General features: G+C 41.4%; 3 protein-coding genes across 4 annotated transcripts in view; 1 reads left to right on the forward strand and 2 right to left on the reverse strand.

Annotated features, from left to right (window-relative positions):
- Positions 1-14,011, forward strand: part of col27a1b (collagen, type XXVII, alpha 1b) — a 66,439-nt gene extending 52,428 nt beyond the window's left edge. The window contains exons 40-61 of one of the 2 annotated variants that reach the window (XM_071483668.1): positions 1-31; positions 1,433-1,486; positions 2,535-2,591; positions 2,682-2,735; positions 2,852-2,905; positions 3,007-3,060; positions 3,182-3,235; positions 3,376-3,483; positions 3,557-3,664; positions 4,412-4,519; positions 4,603-4,656; positions 6,599-6,661; positions 6,822-6,875; positions 6,977-7,012; positions 7,546-7,563; positions 7,727-7,762; positions 8,778-8,804; positions 8,929-8,994; positions 9,160-9,331; positions 9,426-9,535; positions 11,280-11,498; positions 12,429-14,011. The exon at positions 1-31 is cut by the window's left edge and continues 23 nt beyond it. In XM_071483668.1, the coding sequence (XP_071339769.1) occupies positions 1-31; positions 1,433-1,486; positions 2,535-2,591; positions 2,682-2,735; positions 2,852-2,905; positions 3,007-3,060; positions 3,182-3,235; positions 3,376-3,483; positions 3,557-3,664; positions 4,412-4,519; positions 4,603-4,656; positions 6,599-6,661; positions 6,822-6,875; positions 6,977-7,012; positions 7,546-7,563; positions 7,727-7,762; positions 8,778-8,804; positions 8,929-8,994; positions 9,160-9,331; positions 9,426-9,535; positions 11,280-11,498; positions 12,429-12,575 (1,684 nt within the window). In that variant the 3' untranslated portion in view covers positions 12,576-14,011. The remainder of the gene's footprint in view (positions 32-1,432; positions 1,487-2,534; positions 2,592-2,681; positions 2,736-2,851; positions 2,906-3,006; positions 3,061-3,181; positions 3,236-3,375; positions 3,484-3,556; positions 3,665-4,411; positions 4,520-4,602; positions 4,657-6,598; positions 6,662-6,821; positions 6,876-6,976; positions 7,013-7,545; positions 7,564-7,726; positions 7,763-8,777; positions 8,805-8,928; positions 8,995-9,159; positions 9,332-9,425; positions 9,536-11,279; positions 11,499-12,428) is intronic. The other variant, XM_071483669.1, reaches the window with a different exon arrangement.
- LOC139624504 (3-oxoacyl-[acyl-carrier-protein] reductase FabG) lies at positions 14,001-16,917 on the reverse strand. The gene is made up of 8 exons (XM_071483674.1): positions 16,807-16,917; positions 16,481-16,651; positions 16,021-16,199; positions 15,271-15,364; positions 15,096-15,165; positions 14,967-15,003; positions 14,723-14,786; positions 14,001-14,506 (listed from the first exon to the last, which is right to left on the reverse strand). Exons 1-8 carry the CDS (start codon positions 16,828-16,830, stop codon positions 14,348-14,350), a joined length of 798 nt encoding a protein of 265 aa, XP_071339775.1. The 5' UTR covers positions 16,831-16,917; the 3' UTR covers positions 14,001-14,347.
- A 147-nt stretch (positions 16,918-17,064) lies between these two features.
- On the reverse strand, positions 17,065-19,501 carry ppil3 (peptidylprolyl isomerase (cyclophilin)-like 3). Its single transcript, XM_071483675.1, has 6 exons — positions 19,418-19,501; positions 19,059-19,133; positions 18,834-18,927; positions 18,680-18,747; positions 18,459-18,577; positions 17,065-18,200 (listed from the first exon to the last, which is right to left on the reverse strand). Exons 1-6 carry the CDS (start codon positions 19,418-19,420, stop codon positions 18,074-18,076), a joined length of 486 nt encoding a protein of 161 aa, XP_071339776.1. The 5' UTR covers positions 19,421-19,501; the 3' UTR covers positions 17,065-18,073.
- Between the last annotated feature and the right edge of the window lie 516 nt (positions 19,502-20,017).

The following is a 20,017-nucleotide window of genomic DNA, read 5'->3' on the forward strand; positions in this document are numbered from 1 at the left end:
ACAAGGAAATCCAGGCATACCAGGTTATGAGGTAAGCACTAATTCATGATAACATTACAGTATGTTATGTAGGTGGGGAACCTACAGCACTTCAAAAACTCTACACTGCTCTCAGAAATGTTAAAAACTCCTACAACCTTCTTCAGCCTTGAAAATAAAGGATTCCTTCTTTTTCTATGTCTGTTTAATGTATTGTATGGAAACAAGGCCTTTTATGCTTATGGCCTCGCTACACAGTAGTGTATGCATAACATTTTATCAGGTGTGCAGGTAAAAAAGGCAAAAACATGTAGGGTACGTTGTTGCCAGGCATGTTCCTGATGTCGCAGCTGCATCCAGTGAATCTGTTTAGTGTGACAAGGCCCTTTGTCTTTATGTTATTTCCAAATACCAAGAAATGCTAAATATCTCTTTCCTCGCTCCGACTTGTGTTTAAAAAGCCTGGACAGTTTTTAGGTTTACATTTCATACCGAACATTATTGAATGTCACTGTTGACTTGTGAGACACTGTGCTTGTTGATTAATCACAGGCTGGTGTTTAGAGCTTCCTCCTCATTCCACAGTTGGGAGAAATCCTTTTCTCCAGCACTTGGATGTGTCAACAAACCCTTTGTGTTGTTTTGGTTAATGTAATTTTTAATGACGAGAAAGTGTCAACACAGTTCCTTCACCCTCAGCTGTCTTCCCTGTTTTGGAGTCTTCAGCCTATTATTGAACTTTGATTTCTCTTGTTTCTTTGCTATTTTAAATGTATGAACCAACCTTAAATGTGTCATTTTATCTTGATGGATGGAATTGGGGATAGAAGTAGAACATTAAATAATTTTAATTAATTTTTGCCTTAAAACTGACCACTAGAGGGCAGAAAATAGGAAAACATCTGTCTCTAATCTCCAGTGGGGACAGCAAAGTAATGAATAAATTAAAAAAGAAAAAGAAGAGATGAGATTGGTTTGTCTTTATCTGGCTCATCATGTCTGCTTGCAGAGATTCACCTCTCTTCTATCTGTTTATACCAGTGAAGTGGGCACTTCACATTTGCCAGTTAAAATATGGCAATAATGGAGAAACTTCGGTTTGACATCAAACTTTCTCTTATTTCACGTACAAAAGAAGATAAAAGGGGCAATGTTGCTGGTCTGTGCTTGTGTGTTTACACATAGTAGAGTCAGGATAAGATGGATTTAAGACTCAAGTCGAATCAAACTGTTAAAAAAAATGACCATGACTTGACTGCTGAATCTCAAAATGACATTCTTTACCAGAAGATGAAGTGATGATTAATGACACTGTTACAGAAGTTTGATCCTCCTCTGTCTGTGTGTTTCTCTACATTACATATATAATATGTCACACGGTAAAGTGGAGTGACGGCTGCGCAGTTACAGCCCTGAAATGAGATGCACTCACAAACTCTCTGTCTTGTCATAGGGTCACATGGGATCACAGGGCCCAATGGGACCTCCTGGGCCAAAAGGTGAAAAGGTAGATTCTCACAGTTATTTGCTGTTCCTAATAGCTGTCTGCATTTTCATCATGTCTAATGAGCTCAGGGGCCCTGAAATGGTTGCATTATTTAACAAGGTAAAAACAGTCATGCAGCACATTGTCTCTGAGTGCATGGTCAGTTTATATGAAGCATCAGGACTTTAGTTGTGTTCCTAATTAGTGCCTCCTCTCATTGTCCTTGCAATATTCCTCTACTCAAGCCTAATGTGATCGATGATATGAACCAGGACACATCCAATTATCTAAGTGCTGTCAAATGTAAATAATTTACCAAACACCTGGACTCTTCTGCTCATGATTTGGGGATATTAGCTCCATAATTTGTGTTTATTTGACAGGAGCAGCACAAAATAGAGCAGACTGCACCAGAGTTTAGTGAGATGCTAATTTACATTTTTTTAGTCCCTGGGCAGGAGCCATCTGGATGCGGATATTTGTTATTTTCTCTTTGCCAATATCCTCAAAATAATAGCTGTGCTTGCTCTATAATTAAAATCAATATCATACTATCACATGGTTCATTGCAAAATTAATGATTCAGAGAGCCAGGTAACACTGGCACTAAAGCATGCTGCAGATAAATACTTATCCTTATATCACAGTTATGTTAAAAGCACTAATGCTACAATATATTGCTTTTATCCATGTAAGTGTCAGTTTTGCTCAGCCCCAGGGCTTCACCAATTATCCCCCTACTTTTCAATGCCTGCTGTGCTCCTCTTATTTATTTAATTTGACATATGCACAGCACATGACTATTAAAATCATACACACAGCCTTGGTTATTGGTTAATGAATTCCATAAAGACCCTGGAACAGACAGTGGCGCCATTTATGTGAAAATGGGATCATTGTGGGTAATAGAGAATATAATGATTTGCCATTCATGTAAAGAGATCAAGCAATGTGTTTCCATTGTTATACTCTTTCAAACAAGCCTTGCATTGATTCTGCACAGACCATTGGGTTTTAGGGAAATGCCATTGATTGCAGTTGTTTGTTTATTTCTACACGGCTTGTTTAGGGTGAACAGGGGGACGACAGCAAGGCAGAAGGTCCTCCTGGTCCCCAAGGTGACAGAGTGAGTTTCTTACATGCACCAGTTTTTTCTTGTATTGATTGTTTGTGGTGTTTGGTGTTCTTTAATTAATTTGTTTTAATATGAATCAAGGGTCCTCCAGGAGGCAGAGGAGTTAGAGGAGAGCCAGGTGACCCTGGACACATTGTAAGTGAATTTAAAAAAAAATCCAAAACTGACATGTTGTTTGCTTTTGTCTTCAGGTATAGTGTCAGTCAGGGTTAAGTTATGTTCACTGAAGTGCAGAAAATTACATTTTCCAGGGTCAAATGGGTTTTGATGGAAAGAGAGGTGAAGCTGGTGCCCCAGGGCTTCCTGTAAGTATCCCATTTATTTCTCTTGAAATGTAAAACTGTACAACCTGACACATTGTCTGTATGTCAGACACCATCAGTGTAATTCTAATCTAACAATTTAGGGACATCCTGGGCCAAAGGGACGACCAGGGCTGAAAGGATCCAAAGGTGATCAAGTAAGGACATAAACAATAGTGGCTTGATTTTTCAGTATGAGAAAACTGCAGTGTTACTGGACTGTACCGTTTGTCATGCACCCATACCAGAACTGTGGAACATGAATTCTTTATGCTCCAGGGTCAGAAAGGAAAATCAGGGGCAACAGGCACATCCGGGACCAAAGGACCACCAGTGAGTTGGTCTAAATATATAATCAGACATGACTCTGACTATATTAATACAATTTGACTTGAACTCTCAGTCAAACTACATGTTACTATTTAAAATCAATTCCAGCTTTGATATTAACATCTCTGACTGTCTTTCATAAGGGTCCAGAGGGTCCCCCTGGCCCACGGGGGGTTGTGGGCAGGGAGGGACTCGAGGGGCTGCCTGGAATGGATGGACTGCCTGGTAAAGATGGAAGCAAAGGCATCAAGGTGAGGACAGTGCAGTGCATTTGTTGTTAAATTAAATTAATATCAGCTCAGATTATTACTTTTTTGTCTTCAGGGGGAGCAAGGAGAAGATGGAAAAGTGGGCTTTCCGGGAAAACCTGGGCAGCAGGGTAAGACTGGTGTGACAGGACTTCCTGGAAGTCAAGGCTCTTTTGGACCAAAGGTGAGAACGATGGCTGGACAATTTGCACCACTTTAGTTTCTTGTGCTGAAATGTTTGATCTTATTCACAAAGAATTTATGGCATAAGCATTTTTATAGATTACAATGCAGGCAAATTTATAGCCTGTATCGAATGGAAACTGCCAGCTCAGCTCTAATACGTGAGGCTGCCTCCCTCGGCACCATAATGCTGCCTTTATATTTGGAGCATTTTCTGATCTGAAAAGGCCAAAGCCTGCACAAAGACTTCTCTCAAAAGACCTCATATTCACTGCATTCATTTCAGGAAATTACTGCTGCAAACTATTAATGAGTTGGCCCAGTATTGATTTGCATGGCCTTGCCAATATTACATAAAATTTACATATGCATGACTGTGACAAACAGAGAGGCTTTATTTATTGGACCTGTGGTATTAGGCAATTTTACTTCACTGCCTGTGGTTTGGGCATAAAGTTCTGATTTGGTCCTGTACTGGTGATTTACATGCACCCATTTATTGAATCATAATGAAACTAAAATTCCAGCACTGCTCAGATCCAGGTTCAATTCTTGGCAGAGCTTCCTAAATGGTCAGGGGCCCCACTAAATGCAGTTAGCAGTGTCCACTGGTGGGTAACCAGTGAATGATCATGAGCTTGTTGCTGCATTCATGGCTCCTCCTGCTGCGTCTGGTGCAGAGGTTGTTGGGTGTGATGTGAGGCTAGATGTGCAAGCATTTATGTGTGTTTGTGTGTGTGTTCTCCAGGGTGAGAGGGGTCTCCCGGGTCAAACTGGTGCATCAGGAAAAAGAGGCTCTATTGGTGGGATGGGATTGCCAGGAAAACAAGGAGACCAGGGACCTAAAGGGCAACCAGTGAGCACTGACTTACCAAAATAACTTACTGCACTTCCTATATATGACATTTTACCATACTTTCCCTTCTCTTTGTGTATCAGGGGGACACTGGTGGACAAGGATATCCAGGGGTGTTCGGTCTGTTTGGGCCAAAGGTATGTCCCACCAAACTCCACTCACGATGGCCTCAGGACAGTCAGACCCATAAATTCTATAAGTTAAGTTGTAGTTTTCAAGTCTGAACTAAGTTCTTAACCTTTAGGTCAGAGTAATGACATGGCTCTAAGACAGAACAGTCAGTTTTGTGAAGTTTAAATGCCTAAAATTGTCTTGAGGTACATTACATTGTCTTATCTTCAGGAATAACTGGTCTGAAAGCTGTTAGGTGTTACTGTAACATGCCCCAGGATAACATCTGCTACTCCATAAGTCTGCTTTACTTACTGCACAATAGATTATTGCCAGGTGAAGAAACAGAACAGACTTCACTAGAGTCTGACTCTTTAATTTGAAACCCTGAGAGGCCGTTGGGTATTTTCCCAAGGTGGGAAATGAACAGGAGCTTGAAGCAGATGAGTTTGTGTTAGTGTTTAGTGTTTATAATAGTTGTTCTAAAACAGAAGCAATGAGTAAGGATAATTAGAGTGAAGTCAGTAAAATCAGATAAAATTGCAGAAATAAAGGCTCTGTAGTAAACAGCTAACAAACTAACATCTAAAGTCATGGAGTGATTTTTAATGGCTGTAATGGCGACCGTATTGACCGTATTCTAAGTAAGAGGAGAGATAAAGCTGTTTACACTTGTTTATTACAAAACTTTTCCACTTCCTCAGAATTACTACATTAATCAAACATAAGCTGTTTTTTTTCTGGTACTATTATGGCAAAAATGTAGCAAAAACACAGCTGCAAACCCTTTCTTTTTATGGCTATATTTGGTTATGATTAAAACTGGTAGCACATGTGCTGTTAAGCAGTTGGATAAGCATTTTAAGCGTTGTATGAAAATATTAGATCTTGGCCCATAGGCTAGCACATTTGTGTCTACAGTGTTTTGTTTGTTGCTGCCCAAAGACGAATAAAGGAGACACAGATCATATAAAAACATGTGTGACACCACCCACAAGTTCCCAAATGCGCATTTTGAAGCTTGTGCTTGGGTTTACTGCTCTCACAGCACAGGGGATCGTGGGTGGCGGGAAAGCAAACATGCCTCTTTTTCAGCCTTAATACATTTTTAATGAGTCAAGTCAAACGAGTGATGGGCTGTGCAGTGGTTAGTGCTGTGTCACAGCAAAAGGTTCTGAGTTTGAACCTGCTGCCCGGGGCCTTTCTGTGTGGAGTTTGCATGTTCTCCTCGTGCCCGCGTGGGTTTCCCCAAGGCCAGCTTCTCCCACAGTCCCAAAACATGCAGGTTAGGTTAACTAGCAACTCTATATTGCCAGTAGGTGTTTGGATGGTTGTTTGTCTCTATAAATCAGCCCTGTGATAGACTGACGACCTCTCCAGGGTGTACCCCGCCCTCGCCTAATGTCAGCAGGGACTGGCTCCAGCCAACAAATAAATTTGATAACTGATCAATTTTTCAAGTAATATTACTTATATAAAACATAATATATGAAAAATTTACATGATGATTGTCTGCATTGCTCAGTGTGGTCTGACTGTAAATTGAATACCTTTGGGTTTCAGACTGTGCTGTCTAAAAATGAAAGACAACAAAACTGATATGTTTTGATGTTTCACTCATTAGATGCTTTATTGATTAATAACAACAATGGATAGTTTTGTTGCAGCCTTAGTCTTGTGTCCAGTGTGATAATTCTACAAAACACCAGAAGAACAAATTGGATGGGATTGGGACACTGATATTCATTTTTTTTTTTTTAATTCAACCATCTATTGGCCATTAGTGGAACTGTAGATTAAGCTACTTAAGCCTTTTACGTGTTTACCAATTAGTACCTGCAGAGAAATTCATCAGTGTATTAAATCCTACTTGTTGCCAACAGAGGTCAACAAAGGTCATTGATTACTGGTTCAACCTCTGACTCACCTTACCAACCCATAAAAAAACAATTGTTTGTGTGTCTGTAGGGACCACCTGGAGACATTGGCCCGGCAGGGATACAGGGACCGAAAGGACCGCGTGGTTTGATGGTAAGATGAGGATTAATAGCAGTTTGGTAACTCAGTATTTCAGCCAATGCCAGGGCCCTCAGCTCTCACAAACTGCACACTTGCCATGAAAAATAAGCACTGCTTCATCGGACGCTCCATCATATGTGTCCTCAGTCACTAACATGCCTCTGCTTCCCAGGGTACGGAGGGAGCTTCGGGCCCCGTTGGCATCATCGGCCCCGGTGGTCATCCTGTATGTAGCTCATATCTCATCCTATCTGCCAAGCTTTATGTGACTTCTCTCTGCTTTCTGGCAGTGATGGAGTGATCCTCTGTCTCCTTTCTCTCCATCAGGGACCCCAGGGTGACAAAGGAAGTCGGGGGGAGACGGTGCGTGGCGCTGTTTTGATGAATCTTTTCTGTCTGTACTGTGAGCACAGAATAGGATACTTAGTATGGAGACAGCACACCACTCGGCCTGCTTCGCCCTCAGCACTTTTCATTTCCTATTGTACTCCACTGTTTGTTGTTACACTCACAGTAACACTTAGCTGCTGTGGAATTCCTGTCAGGGTGATAAATGTTGGCTGCATGCTTATCTCAAGCTTTTTGAAGAGGTTTGTTGAGTGCTCACACACAGGCATAATTCACAAGCTCACTCTGAAAGCGCCGACACTCATGTATAGGTTTGCGGTGTGAAAAATAGGATTTGCTGTGCGGAAATAAGATTTCGGAGTGTAGGCTTGCACAGAAGCAAGAGGGCAATTCAACAGCAATACAACAGACGGTATATAAAGACTGTATTGAACTGGTAGCAAAAAGATGGTATTATACTGTACATGACATAATATCTGGTCTGCTCTCATACTCATTCTAATATTGCTGGAATATTGATTTCTTTTCTTTTCTTTGATTTCAATCAGGGATTGCAAGGACCAAGGGTGAGTGATGATTCACCACTTATAGCTTAATCATTGTTCTCTGCTCACGCCTTTGGTCTACTCAGCATGAGAAGAAGCAAATGAACTTCTTGATCGTCTTCTGTGAAGTCCAAGTTATAAATGATGTGAAGCATAATGGGGGTGTTTGGTATTTTTCTTTCAGGGATCTCCTGGTCCCCGTGGACCACCAGGACCACAAGTAAGTAGCAAATTTTTTCACATTAGTAAAAAAGATGAATTTAGATACATAAAATTCTTTGGCTTGTTTAAAGTAAAACTTTAAATGAGAATTTTCCTTTGTGAGAAGTCATTCTTTGAGCATCTGAAGCTGAATTAGCTGCTTTCCAGATCAAGGACAGCGTATTTCAGAGGGAGAAAGACTCGAGCACAGTAATTGATTTTCTGTCTTTAATGGTGCAAACAGACTAGTCTTTAGACTCTGCATCTTTGTAGGAGTCAAAATGTAGAAATGCAGCAGAGAATCCACACACATTGCTGAAATTTTTGTCTGTTTGCACTACTGCAAATCTGTTTCTATCTGAGTCTTTTTCTCCCTGAAGAAACTTCTTTCCAATTTAGTTTATTACAATTCAAGACATACCATAGATTAAACTTATTTAGACAGAAGTCAGAGCACTTCCCTAGATACTGTCACTAAACCAAGAAAGAAATATCTTGGAACAAGTGGGTCTTCATTGAACTCAAGCAAAGCCTAGTCTCCTTTTTTTGACCTGAAGACACCTGTAATGGTTACATCAAGTATTTTTCATAATTCATATCCCACAGTTCAATTTAAAATAAACCATGCTTAATCAACTGTGGCTGTGAAAATTATTTGAAGATGAAAAACTCAGCCATACAGCTACACCCTGGTAAGACTGTGAGCATGTCAAGTGTGCTATTTAGAGGAAAATCTAACTTGTTATAGACCTGCTTATTGTCTGCTGTGATCTAATTCAAATAGCTGTTAGCCAGCGGCTCCTCTTTACTGCATCTGAAATGCTCTATTTCCTCTTCATTCATGCCTGGTTTCCTGTGCGTTCATAATAGTTTAGGTGCATACATGAATAATCTACCACCGACTACGGATTTATAGACCTGCTTCATGAACACAAATACATTGAGTAGCTGTTGCGACAGAAATGCTATCAAAAAATAACAAATGCGTGGCAAAACAGCTGCCTATAATATTGGTTTCTCCCTTTTGTCTCTAGGGTCGTCCCAGTTCTGCCCTTTCACTTGTGAGTATGTTTCTCTTTGTCAATCAGGGCTTTTTGGGGAGTGACGACATGTTGTAGTACAAACAGAGAAGTAAAAATGCTCATGGTTGTGGTTACTTCATTCCCTCACTGTCTCCTTTGGTAGAGAAATGAGGCTCTTGGTGCTGCCTTTCAAGTCATCATTGACTCCCATGCTGCACTGAGGCAAGAGGTCAGTTTGGAGGGAAATGATGCTCTTTGCAATGAGTCACTGGTGATTGTTGTGTCCGTTTTGTGTCAGAATTTTTGAGCCATTGCAGAAGCATAAAATATGAGAGTTGGTAAATAATAAATTAGTGCTGTATGATAATAAAAGTCATAATATTTATGTCCAAAGCAGAATTATCAGAGCATGGACCTGCCCATGTTAGACCAGGGCACGGAGATCTTCAAGACCCTGCAGCATCTCAGCACTCTGATCCAGAGTTTAAAGAACCCTCTGGGAAACCGCGACAATCCTGCCAGAATCTGCCGAGACCTTTACAACTGTGAAGACAGGATGTATGATGGTGAGGAGACGTTTAAACCACTGCCTCGTTTCTCTGCTCCAGTTCACTGTGTTTTGATTGATAAGTTTGCTCCTCTGCTGCTGCTCTTTGACAGGCACTTACTGGATCGACCCAAACCTCGGCTGCGCTGCTGACACGATTGAGGTGACATGTAACTTCACTGCTAGAGGACAAACGTGCCTGAAACCTATCACAGTATCCAAGGTGAGGACCGCTTCTATATTCAGTCATTTGCCTCAGCTAGACAAAAAACCCTATAGAATTTAAACACACATCGCTTAGATAGAGACGAGATCAATTCTGGAGAACGCTGTGCAGACTGTGGATGAATATCAAATCGTTGAGTGGCTTGTGTCCTTGTGGGGAATGTTTTCTTCATGTTGGCTTAGAAAGAATTTCTCAAGAAGTAGAAAGGCTTAATGTTTAAGATGGGCTGTGTATGTGTGTGTGCCATTCATGCGATAAATAAAGGAGCACAGCTGTTCATCTTCTGGCTCTATACAATAAACACCTCACTATTTGGATGGGTAATTCATGCAGTGAATCTTAAGGCGCCCCACTTAAGACTTGACACCATCAAAGGCACGCTCAGTTGGCAAGTAAACCTCTAGAATCTTAAACTGTCCTTCATCCTTTCTTTCTTTTTATTTTGGAGTTAATATTTCAACTCTACAATGCAGCAATTCATCATGGCCAGACCCAATTCCTGGATTAACTGGAAACAAAATAGACGATCATACTTAAAGGCACAATCTGGGATCCAGATGTAACTCCGTCTAATTTATATCAGAAGTGGAGCCTGTGGGGCGGCCCGATGGTGGAGTGGTTAGGGCGCGTAGCACATGAGCGGATGCTCTCAGCAGGCGAGCGCTGGTTTGACTCCCGACCGGCCCGACTCCTTCCTGCGTGTCATTCCCCCTCTCCCTCTGCCCCTTTCCTGTCACTCTCTACTGTCCTGTCAACAAAGGCAAAAAATGCCCAAAAAAATATCTTTAAAAAAAAAAGAAAAAAAGAAGTGGAGCCTGTTATCAATCCCCAGATTGATTGTGCTGAAGTCCCTTATGACAGAGACTTGTCCAGTATATCAGGATATGTTTGAAACAAACTGTGGTATTAAAATGAGATTATTTTTAACATTTCAACATTATTTGAGAAACATTGTTTCTCTGTTTATGCCTCCGTGACGGCAACAGCCAGAGCCAGAGGCATTTTTTTGTGTTGTCGTTCCATCCGTCCCATTCTCGTGGAAACCGTATCTCAGTAATGCCTTCATGGAACTTCTTCAAATTTGGCACAAACATTCACTTGGACTAAAGGATGAACTGATTAGATTTTAGTAGTCAAAGGTCAAGGTCATGGTGACCTCACAAAACGTGGTTTTGGCCTTGTGAACGTGACATCTCCACAAAGCCGCCAGGGAACAAATTTGGTAAGAATGTTCACGTGGACTCAAGCGGACTCAAGCTGATTAGCTTTTGGTGGCCAAAGGTCAAGGTCAGTGTGACCTCATAAAACACTTTTTAGCCATCACTCAAGACTTCACACAGCAATGTTGACAAGTTTTCCATACAAATGGTTAATAATTTATGATGCTGAATAAAAAGGTATGTAATCTGAAACTAGTCTGAGTGGCGGAGGCATACAATCATAAGGCACTAATTCTAGTTTCTATCTACCCAAATTTATCAATTATTTTTGTGAATATACCTGAAATCTGAGGTCAAACCAATCACATACTGCACCTTAAGAGGCACTTAATGTAAGCCCTACATGGAGTCATATTGTGGGACACATTTTGTAACAAACTGGTGCAATGGGAACCATGTAGATCTACACATCTTGGTCAGTGTTGCAACATCAAAATTTTAGCTTGAATAATGAACCCCACATTCATGCTACAAATATGTACAAATGTAAGTAACTTTGCAAAAATCCACTTTCCTTACAGTTGGAGACAGGAGTGGGTCGTATCCAGATGAACTTCATCCACCTTTTGAGCACTGAGGCCGTGCAGCACATCACCATTCACTGTCTCAACACACCTGTGTGGGCAGCAGGACCCTCCCTACAGCCTTCAACCACGGCTGTGAGCTTCAAGGCCTGGAACGGTGAGAGGATTCAAGCAGGAGACCTCCTGGAGCCGCTCATACCCAGGGATGACTGCTGGGTATGCACTGTTACCATTATGACATCAAATATTCAGTCCTTTGGTCCAAAACGTATACATCCTTAAAGGAATAGTTCAACATTTTGGAAAATACACATACTTGCTTTCTTACTGTTAGATGAGAAGATTGATACAACTCTTATGTCTGTGTGTTAGCATGGAGCTGAAGCAAGGCAGTTAGCTTAGCTTAGCATAAAGAAATGGTAAGATAAGAAAATCAGAGGGAAATAGCTAGCCTGGCTCTGTTCTATTTTTACAGGGAATTAATTATTTCTTGGTCAAGTGCAAACATTTCATATTTTTGTTTGCACATTGATTGAATAAGAGTTGCTGGTAGACTGATATTTAAACCTGGAGTGCCACCTTATTCAGGTGCCTCCTTACCTTATTGCCTCCTAGACCTAGCGCCATATAGCCCAAAACAAAACATGTTTTGTCTAGCCATGCAGATAGCTCTGGTTTTATTTGTACAGATTCAGCCCCCAACCCAATACAATGGAGGTGAATTAGAGTTCTTTCGATGAACAGTGTCCCTGTTACTTTGCATAATTCACAGACTTTGTTGCTGATAGTTTTAGGAAGGACTATTTCTTTGGTAGAAAGTATTTCCAATGAAAACAGTTTCCACTGAAGTCTGTGGATTATCCAGAATAACTGGGGCACTGTTTGTGGAATAGCAAGTTGCTGTTTATTTTTTCTTAAGCATACATTTTCAATGCTTTGTGCAGCACAGATAAAATTCCATTAACCTCTATTGTACTCTGGTGGTGGCAGAAATCTCAGCAGCAGACATCTCAAAAACAGCCCCAAAGAACAAAGCTACCCGCATAGCTGGATATAACCAGAACTAAGTGAGAGAACATACCCTTTGATGTTATTTTGTTATCCACATCATCACATCATATGACATCATGCATCCTTCACTTTCAGATCAAAGATGGCCGATGGCATCAGACCCAGTTCATCTTCCAGACCCTGGACCCAAACCTACTTCCCATAGTGGATGTGTACAACCTACCGACAACAGAACCTGGCGCACGCTATCACCTCGAGGTTGGACCCGTGTGCTTCTTATAGGGCCCTGTGGAGGGGCCAGGAATACTCCTTAAAGGAGTGACTGCATGGGGGAAGGTGAATGGGGAGACTGGTTCTTCAGACCCCTATTTTCTCTCTACAAAATATGCTTGGACTGCAGAAACCGGAGGGGGCACCAGAGAAAAAAAGGCCCATTGGAAATGCAGAGATAAGACTTCTGGCATTAATCAGCCTATGGAAAAAATAATAAGCTCCTTTTTCAGAGACTTGATACAAGATCTGAACGCCCTTTTTGGAAGTAATATCAACGTCTCATTTCTGTCATCTCTCGGACCATGTTGTATCATATTTTCTTCACGGTCTGATACCCGATTTCGCAAGAACCTAAGGTTTTCAAGAGATCTGTACAGAAATATGGAACGGTTACACCTGCAAATGCAATAATTCCTATTTTAATGTTAAAGTATTATTTATATACATGTATATGTACTGTATATTGTAATATAAAGTGCAATAGTTATTGTTCCACAGCCTTTAGGCATATACAGTATCAACATCATATCACTCATTCAGGTATACAGTGTGCCTCAGACACACAGGCACGCTGCCGCCAGGTAAGTCTTTTTGAGCCTCTAACTATCCAGTGCAGAGGGACCCCACATTTCTACAAATATCTTCACACAAACAACTGCTGTGTGGTGCTTTCCATGTTAAGATGGAGCCAAGGTTTCCATAGTGTGAACCGAGAAAAGTGTGTCCAGATGCTACCTCGTACTGCACCTCTCATCTCACAGCAAACACATCGTTACCTGACCTAATCTGGGATGACACAGAGGTGACACCTGGTGCTGCAACAGTTGACACTCGTGTGATAAAACTCTCTCGTCAGCTCTCAGTAAAGCGACGTCTGTGCTTTACGAAAAAAGGGAAGATTGTAAACACGCAGGCCAAATTCATTAAATTATATTTTCAAGGTAGTATTTTAACATTTTCAATATTCTTTGTACGAGTCTGACACTATAAGTTAAGTTTTTTTATTTGTTAACATGTACAATTATGCAACTTTTATTATCTACGGTGGATTCTATTTAAATATTTAAATTCTGATTAGCTTTCCAGTTCAAAACCAGGCATCAAAGTCTGTTTTTCGCACATTTTTGGTCATTTGGAGCTTTAAAGATTTAACAGTCTGTATGAGGTTTTTTTCCCATAATGAAACTGTCCTGGACAATCAGCTGTATTTCAGGACATTACCATCCTTTTAATTTACTGTTGATGCATTTGTCACTAAAATGTGCAGCAATGATGGTTGGTCCCACCAATCTATAAACTCAGAGGATTTCTTACAATACAGAACGTTCAACTACCACAATACATGAGCTTGCAGTGTTTGGTCTGTACAGACGTTTTATGCTGTGTGAATGAAGTCTAATGACTAAACAGGTAATTCAATAAATGTCTGAAACCTTTGTTGATAAGCAGCTTTCAATTTTTTTGTTTATTCATCAAAGGAAACTTCATAGCAAAGCCAGATAATAAAATGCATTTAAACTGCCTACTTGCGACAGTGCATTTCAGCTTCCTTCTCTTCATTTAACACCTGGAAACTGTCGAGTCCTGACAGCTACTGCCATTGTAAACTTGGAGAAAAACTGTGTCCTTGAAGTAACGTTTTCTTTTTTCTCTAACTTTTCTCCTCAGTTTCATTTTTGTGGAAATAGGGTGATACTGGCTTATTGGATACAAAACCAGAGACAGACTTAGAGTTTGAAAGCACTATTTTAGCAGATGGCTGCATGTTAAAATACGTGGTCTTATCTTGGACACATGGCATGGCGACCTCCATCAATAGGTAGGTTGACTCCAGTGATGAAGCTGGCAGCGTCAGATGCCAGGAAGGCGATGCTCTGGGCCACTTCCTCCACCTCACCTGGTCGACCGAGGGCGTGGGTCGTCTTACACTTAGCAAGGAACTGGTGGTGACAAAGACAGAACAAGGATGGGGGATACATATAATTAGTATTTTTTTCATTTTCCAGCAGAGAAAAATTTAATCCTTTGGTATGTTTAGATTTATTTGCTTGCAGACAACTGAAGAAACAACATACTGGGGTTAAGTTTGGGATAACCTCACCGTACCATTAGGTTGTATGGACAAGATGCAGTAGCATCTTATCGTGATGCGTTACCTGAGCGTACTGCTCCTCATCCAGTCCTGCTCTCTTGTGGACATCTGTGATGATCACACCCGGGCTGAAGAGGTATAATATCATACAACAGACATGCTAAATTTCACCAAAGAAAACTGATCTCAGTGACTTTTCAAAGACAATCTCAGACAATCTGCATAGCAAATGGCGCGTGAACTAAAATGAGAACGGGGAATTATCTAAAAGTGATGTTCTGCAAAAATAAAATGCTCCCTGCACGTACCAGACAGAGTTCACCCTGACTTGCTTTGCTGCCAGCTCTGAAATAAAAAGCAGTCATGTGATTTCCTGTGCTCATGTTCCATTGTCAACCTTTACAATGAACACACAAGGCTAAAATGGCTCCACTCACCAAGTGCTATACAGCGTGTAAACTGGTCAATGGCAGACTTGGACATGCAGTAGGCCAGCACACCAGGGAACTACAGACAGAAAAATCACAGATCTCAAAGAAGCTTCATGATAAATAAAGATAGAGAATGTGGAGGGTGCTGTTGGAAACTGTTTTGCAGCTGCATAATACTCACTGATCTCTGTCCATTGACACTGGATACATTGACGATGCAGCCTTTGGTCTTGATCAAGTGAGGCACACAGAGTTGAGTCAGATGGTAAACAGATCTGGAATATGAAACAAAAGTTAGAAGACATTCTAACTGAGTATATACCTTAAAATAAAACATGGAGTTGGGGACTGCCATGCTAGCACTACCATCAGCTTTGTGTCCTCTTGAGATTAAAGAGGAAAATTACATCCTGAGACCTGTGATGGGATTTCACCAGTGTGATAACAGCAATATGACACCTACACCCACATATTGTTACTGGTACATTAAGATGCGGTGGCTGGTGAATGGTGCCATCAGTCAAATATTCCTGAGGATTTATGACAGCGTGGCCTGATGGTCTCTATGGAAAAATCTGTGGGAGAGCACAGCATGTTCACCTTTTTTACAGCACAATTAAATTTAATGCAGTGGCTGGATCAACTACAATCTTCCAGTTCCACTTCCACAATGTTGCCTTAAAAAAGTATATGTATTAGAGTAACTTCCAGTCATGCCCCTACACGTTTATGCATACACATACAGTGCTTCCATACAGTGTAAAAATAGTCCTATCTAGATTCAATCAAGCTTGTACACACACACTGTGAATAAAAAAAAAAAAAAACAGCAAACAATTGCTTAATCGTCATCTGACATATCCCTGCTCCTGTGCCACTCAGCGCTTCCATGTCTCCAGGATGTTATGATGTCAGGTCTTTGAAATCCTACCTCACATTGATGTTCATGATCTTGTCATACTGGGCCAGGTCTGTCGTCTCGATGCTGCCCATGGCCAGGATACCTGCGCTGTTGACCAGGACGTCCAGCCGGCCGAAGTGAGCAATGGTCCGCTCCACTGTCTTCTTCACCGTCTCCTCATCAGTCAGGTCTCCGGGAACAAGCAAAGGCTGCACAGTTAATGGACAAACACTTTTTCATCAGACTGTGGCATTGAAGACATTCTTCGCACAAGTGTCAAAAACGTATTCCTGCAATACTGAACAAATCACTGCGTGTATGCACGTCTTCAAATACCATGTTATGTTTTTAACATATATTATTTTACATCCATGCTGCATATGCCAATTTGACATTACACAAATGTACTTCAGTTTAGCCCTGTGGTTACAGAACTTGTTCACTTTGTTGTCTGTGTGTTTAGAGTTCAGCGTTAGGGTCAGTGGGCTACCTCGGCGGCTCCACAGTCTGCGCACTGTTCGGCTATTTTGTTGAGGTTTTCCACGTCGCGGCCGTTGAGGGCCAGCAGGGCCCCGAGCTTGGCGAACAGGACGCTGGTCCCTGCACCAATGCCTGAGCTGGCCCCCGTTATCAGGGCCACTTTCCCCTTCAGAGAGCACACCTGGAATACAACGTACAAAGCAAACGGCAAGTCGCCTGTCAGGAGTGCACACGGCACCTGGGCAGGAATAAATGAGCTGTGACTCCGCTCGCACACAAGTTTTAAAGCAGTTCATCACAAACAAGACATGCTGACGAGCGGGACTGTAGACTCACTTTAAACGCCTCGTCTGACGCCATTTCCGCGGGGCTTTCATGCAGTTTGTATGAACTTGCTTGTGCCAGTGCCTCTTTGCCTCGTCCACTAGTGATGACGTAATTTGACAAGCCATGCACTCACTTTGTACTTCATATATGACTACAGCTCCTCTACTAGACCCCCCCCCCCCCCCCCACCCCCCCGTGACTTCAGCGTTTTCTCTATTACATTTTTTTTTTTTAAATATAAAATGTTTTGAATCACGCTAGACACACTGTTCATTACAAAAACTTTATTTACTACAAAACATTGGCAATTTATTGACATCGTCTATTCATAAAAAACCATCAGCAATGTTAAGCCAGACATGTTTTCTTTTTATGGTGCCATCTGTGAGTGCCTGAAGATGAAGAGGTTAAGAGGAAGTTGCACTTGTTCATCACGAAGGCTGTGACATATCGATGACATATGAATTTAAAGGAGAACAACCATTTCTTAAAATTTAGTGACAGATGCAGCAACAAACTGTTGAAATCAGACCGCTGGACTCTGCATCACGTTGACAAATCTGGCAGTACTGCACAGAGACTAAGGTGTTTAATTATTAAAGGGGCTATTTGTAAGTTTTCTCTGCTGCCAAATGTGGTTTCTTGCTGGGAGCAGGTGGTGGTAATTGTCTCTTGACAAGAGCTTCAGCCATCGTTGTGTTTACAAGACGAGAGGTTATAATACGCCCTCAGAGCAGCGCCAAGATTGGAGGCTACAGTGAGTCGCTATTGTAAAGTGGGGAGACGGGCTCGCTGGTCATCATGCTAACTTCAGTAGAAGAAAAAGACATGGTAGAGACAAGAGTTGACACTGGCATTGCCTTCCACGGCTGGAGACAGCTCTTGTTCAGTAAAGGAATGAAATTTGATGCTCAACTTGCAAAGTTTCTTCTAGACTGGTAAGTTAACAGCGGTTAATGCAAACACTGGCTATGTAGCAACAGCAAAACTTACAAATAGCTCCTTTAAAACAGTAAGATATTTCTCACCCAAAATGATATTTTAATTCTAGGTCATACCTATTGGAAAATTCTGGTTTTAAAAACCTAATTTTGTTCATACAACTTAGCATTTCACAGGCTCAGTCAGTGTCCTGTCAACAGTAGATATCTGGGGACTTTCTCTCCAAGTTAAGCACTGTCACTTTGGCAAGGTACCAGACACTGTATCACTTTGCTTATTTGAAAAAATAAATCTGAGTTCATGGCTGTGTTAAAGGCCCTGAAGTCCAAGTCAGCTATCCAGCAAAAGGGTTAGCATGGATGGTCACATCCTTTATCCGGGTTTCAGTCAGTGGTCGAAACGTCTTTTCATTGACGGGCAGTTTCTCCAGTTCATCCAGTGTCTCCAAGCCATCAATAATCCTACATGTTGAAGAGAGTGAGACGTCAGCTGACAATCCAAAATTAGATGCAGTTATGCCAAGAAATGTACAGAAAGGTCTGTGGATTCCCTTCAGTTATACATGATGTATTACATAGATAAATCTTTTTTATCTAACATTAACTGTCAATCATGATCTCACTAGCTGTCTACAGTCCAAAGTAGTTTCACTGCATCACTCTGTTTAACATCCCTACCACTGTTTTGATCTCACATATCCATACACACAGCTTACGTACTTTCCAAACACTGTGTACTTCATGTCCAGATGAGGCTGTTTGGCATATGTGAAGAAAAACTGGGAGCCATTCGTGTTGGGGCCATTGTTAGCCATTGAGACCACTCCTCTCACATTGTGCTGAATATGAAAAATCAGACAAACACACAAGTTACAATACTAAACTCTTGACCTTTTGAATGAAAAATGCTCAGGTAAAAACCCGCCAGAAGAGGTACTCACTTTTAAGTGCTCACTGAATTCATCTTCAAATTTGCGACCCCATATGCTTGTTCCTCCTTTGCCTGTGCCTGCACAATTGAAATGTAATCTAGTAAATCCAAAATGTGAATTCTGACATTTTAGGTACTGATTGCGCACAAAACCGGTCCTGTACCTGTAGGATCCCCAGTTTGAACCATGAAGCCTTTTATATTTCTGTGGAAGTTGCACCCACTGTAGAACCCACTGGCACACAAAGCAAGGAAGTTCTGTGAAAATAATTAAAAGGGATATGCCATGATGTACCATGACTTCATCAAGGAAAAATACATCTCAATTTTTGTTAAGAACTGAATGCGCTTCTGTGTCGGAAGAGTCGACAGTGAAACATGGAACTCACCTCACATGTTCTCGGTGTGCGCTCACAGAACAATTCAATTTTAATTTCCCCGACATCTGTGTGAAGGGTAACAGCCTGAAAAAAATGACAACAGAAAAAAGACCCCACCATGAAATCCTTACAACATAACTTTTAACTGGCATGGTCACTAATAGCCATTCAGTAGTGGAGGCTGTCTAGCTTAGCCCGTTGCCCAGATAGCAAACATAGACAAATTACGACAAATTATGAAGTAAGCTAACCGGCTCCTAGCTGTGTTAACTGCATTACATCCGCAATGTTAGGGTGATAACTCAATAAACTGTTCCGTTAATTGTAATTTGATACCAAGCTCATGAAATTTTCTACTATGTGTTTACCATTTCAAACCCTGCGTCCCCGAGCGAGTGTGTCGAAGAAACGGGTCCGGCTATGGGCAGTTACTCGACGCTGAATGGTTCCGCAGGGAATTTTCAGTCATGGGCACAAACGCGGCAAAATGAAACTGATTTTTACATTTGTCGATTTTATGCTGCGTAGATCTCGGAGCTGGTAGTTACAGCTCGGTGGAAACAGGCAGACTGTGGGTAACCCCACTGTATGGTGAGCCTCACAATCGAAGAAGCGAACATAAGTACATTTGAACATTTCATTCACAAATTAGTTCTTCAGAACCTCCTCTGATGGAATATTACCAGATTTGCTTTCATTTGGTTATTATATGCACAAAACTGACATAACGTAGGTCTCAAAAAACTGGATTTAGGGGCCAACTTCAAGAGAAAAGGAAGGATGAGTAAAGGATGATGCACCACAAGGCCCTTATCACATCAGCTGAAACTGTGTCCTTAGTGGTGTGTATCCCCAATTACACTGTCAGGAGATACCACAACTTTGTGTTTATGAAGTGTTAATCGAATGACATGTCCTCCCCAGCAAAATGTCTGCACCTTCTGAATAAACATCCGAGCAGAGATCAA

This window comes from Trachinotus anak, unplaced genomic scaffold, assembly GCF_046630095.1.
Source record: "Trachinotus anak isolate AG129_WGS33_773 ecotype Australia unplaced genomic scaffold, CSIRO_AGI_Tana_v1 ptg000008l, whole genome shotgun sequence".
NCBI lineage: Eukaryota > Metazoa > Chordata > Actinopteri > Carangiformes > Carangidae > Trachinotus > Trachinotus anak.

Bases quoted from the DNA above. Each gene is read 5' to 3' on its own strand.
- LOC139624504 (XM_071483674.1), bottom strand. From the start codon at position 16,830: ATGGCGTCAGACGAGGCGTTTAAA. The intron at 16,200-16,480 runs GTAGCCCACTGA...TTAACTGTGCAG, and splicing joins CAGACTGTGGAGCCGCCGAG to CCTTTGCTTGTTCCCGGAGA. The intron at 15,166-15,270 runs GTGAGTATTATG...TTCTGTCTGTAG, and splicing joins GTGTCAATGGACAGAGATCA to TTCCCTGGTGTGCTGGCCTA.
- ppil3 (XM_071483675.1), bottom strand. The intron at 18,748-18,833 runs GTACAGGACCGG...TCAATTGTGCAG, and splicing joins TCAAACTGGGGATCCTACAG to GCACAGGCAAAGGAGGAACA. The intron at 18,201-18,458 runs GTACGTAAGCTG...TTCAACATGTAG, and splicing joins AAGTACACAGTGTTTGGAAA to GATTATTGATGGCTTGGAGA.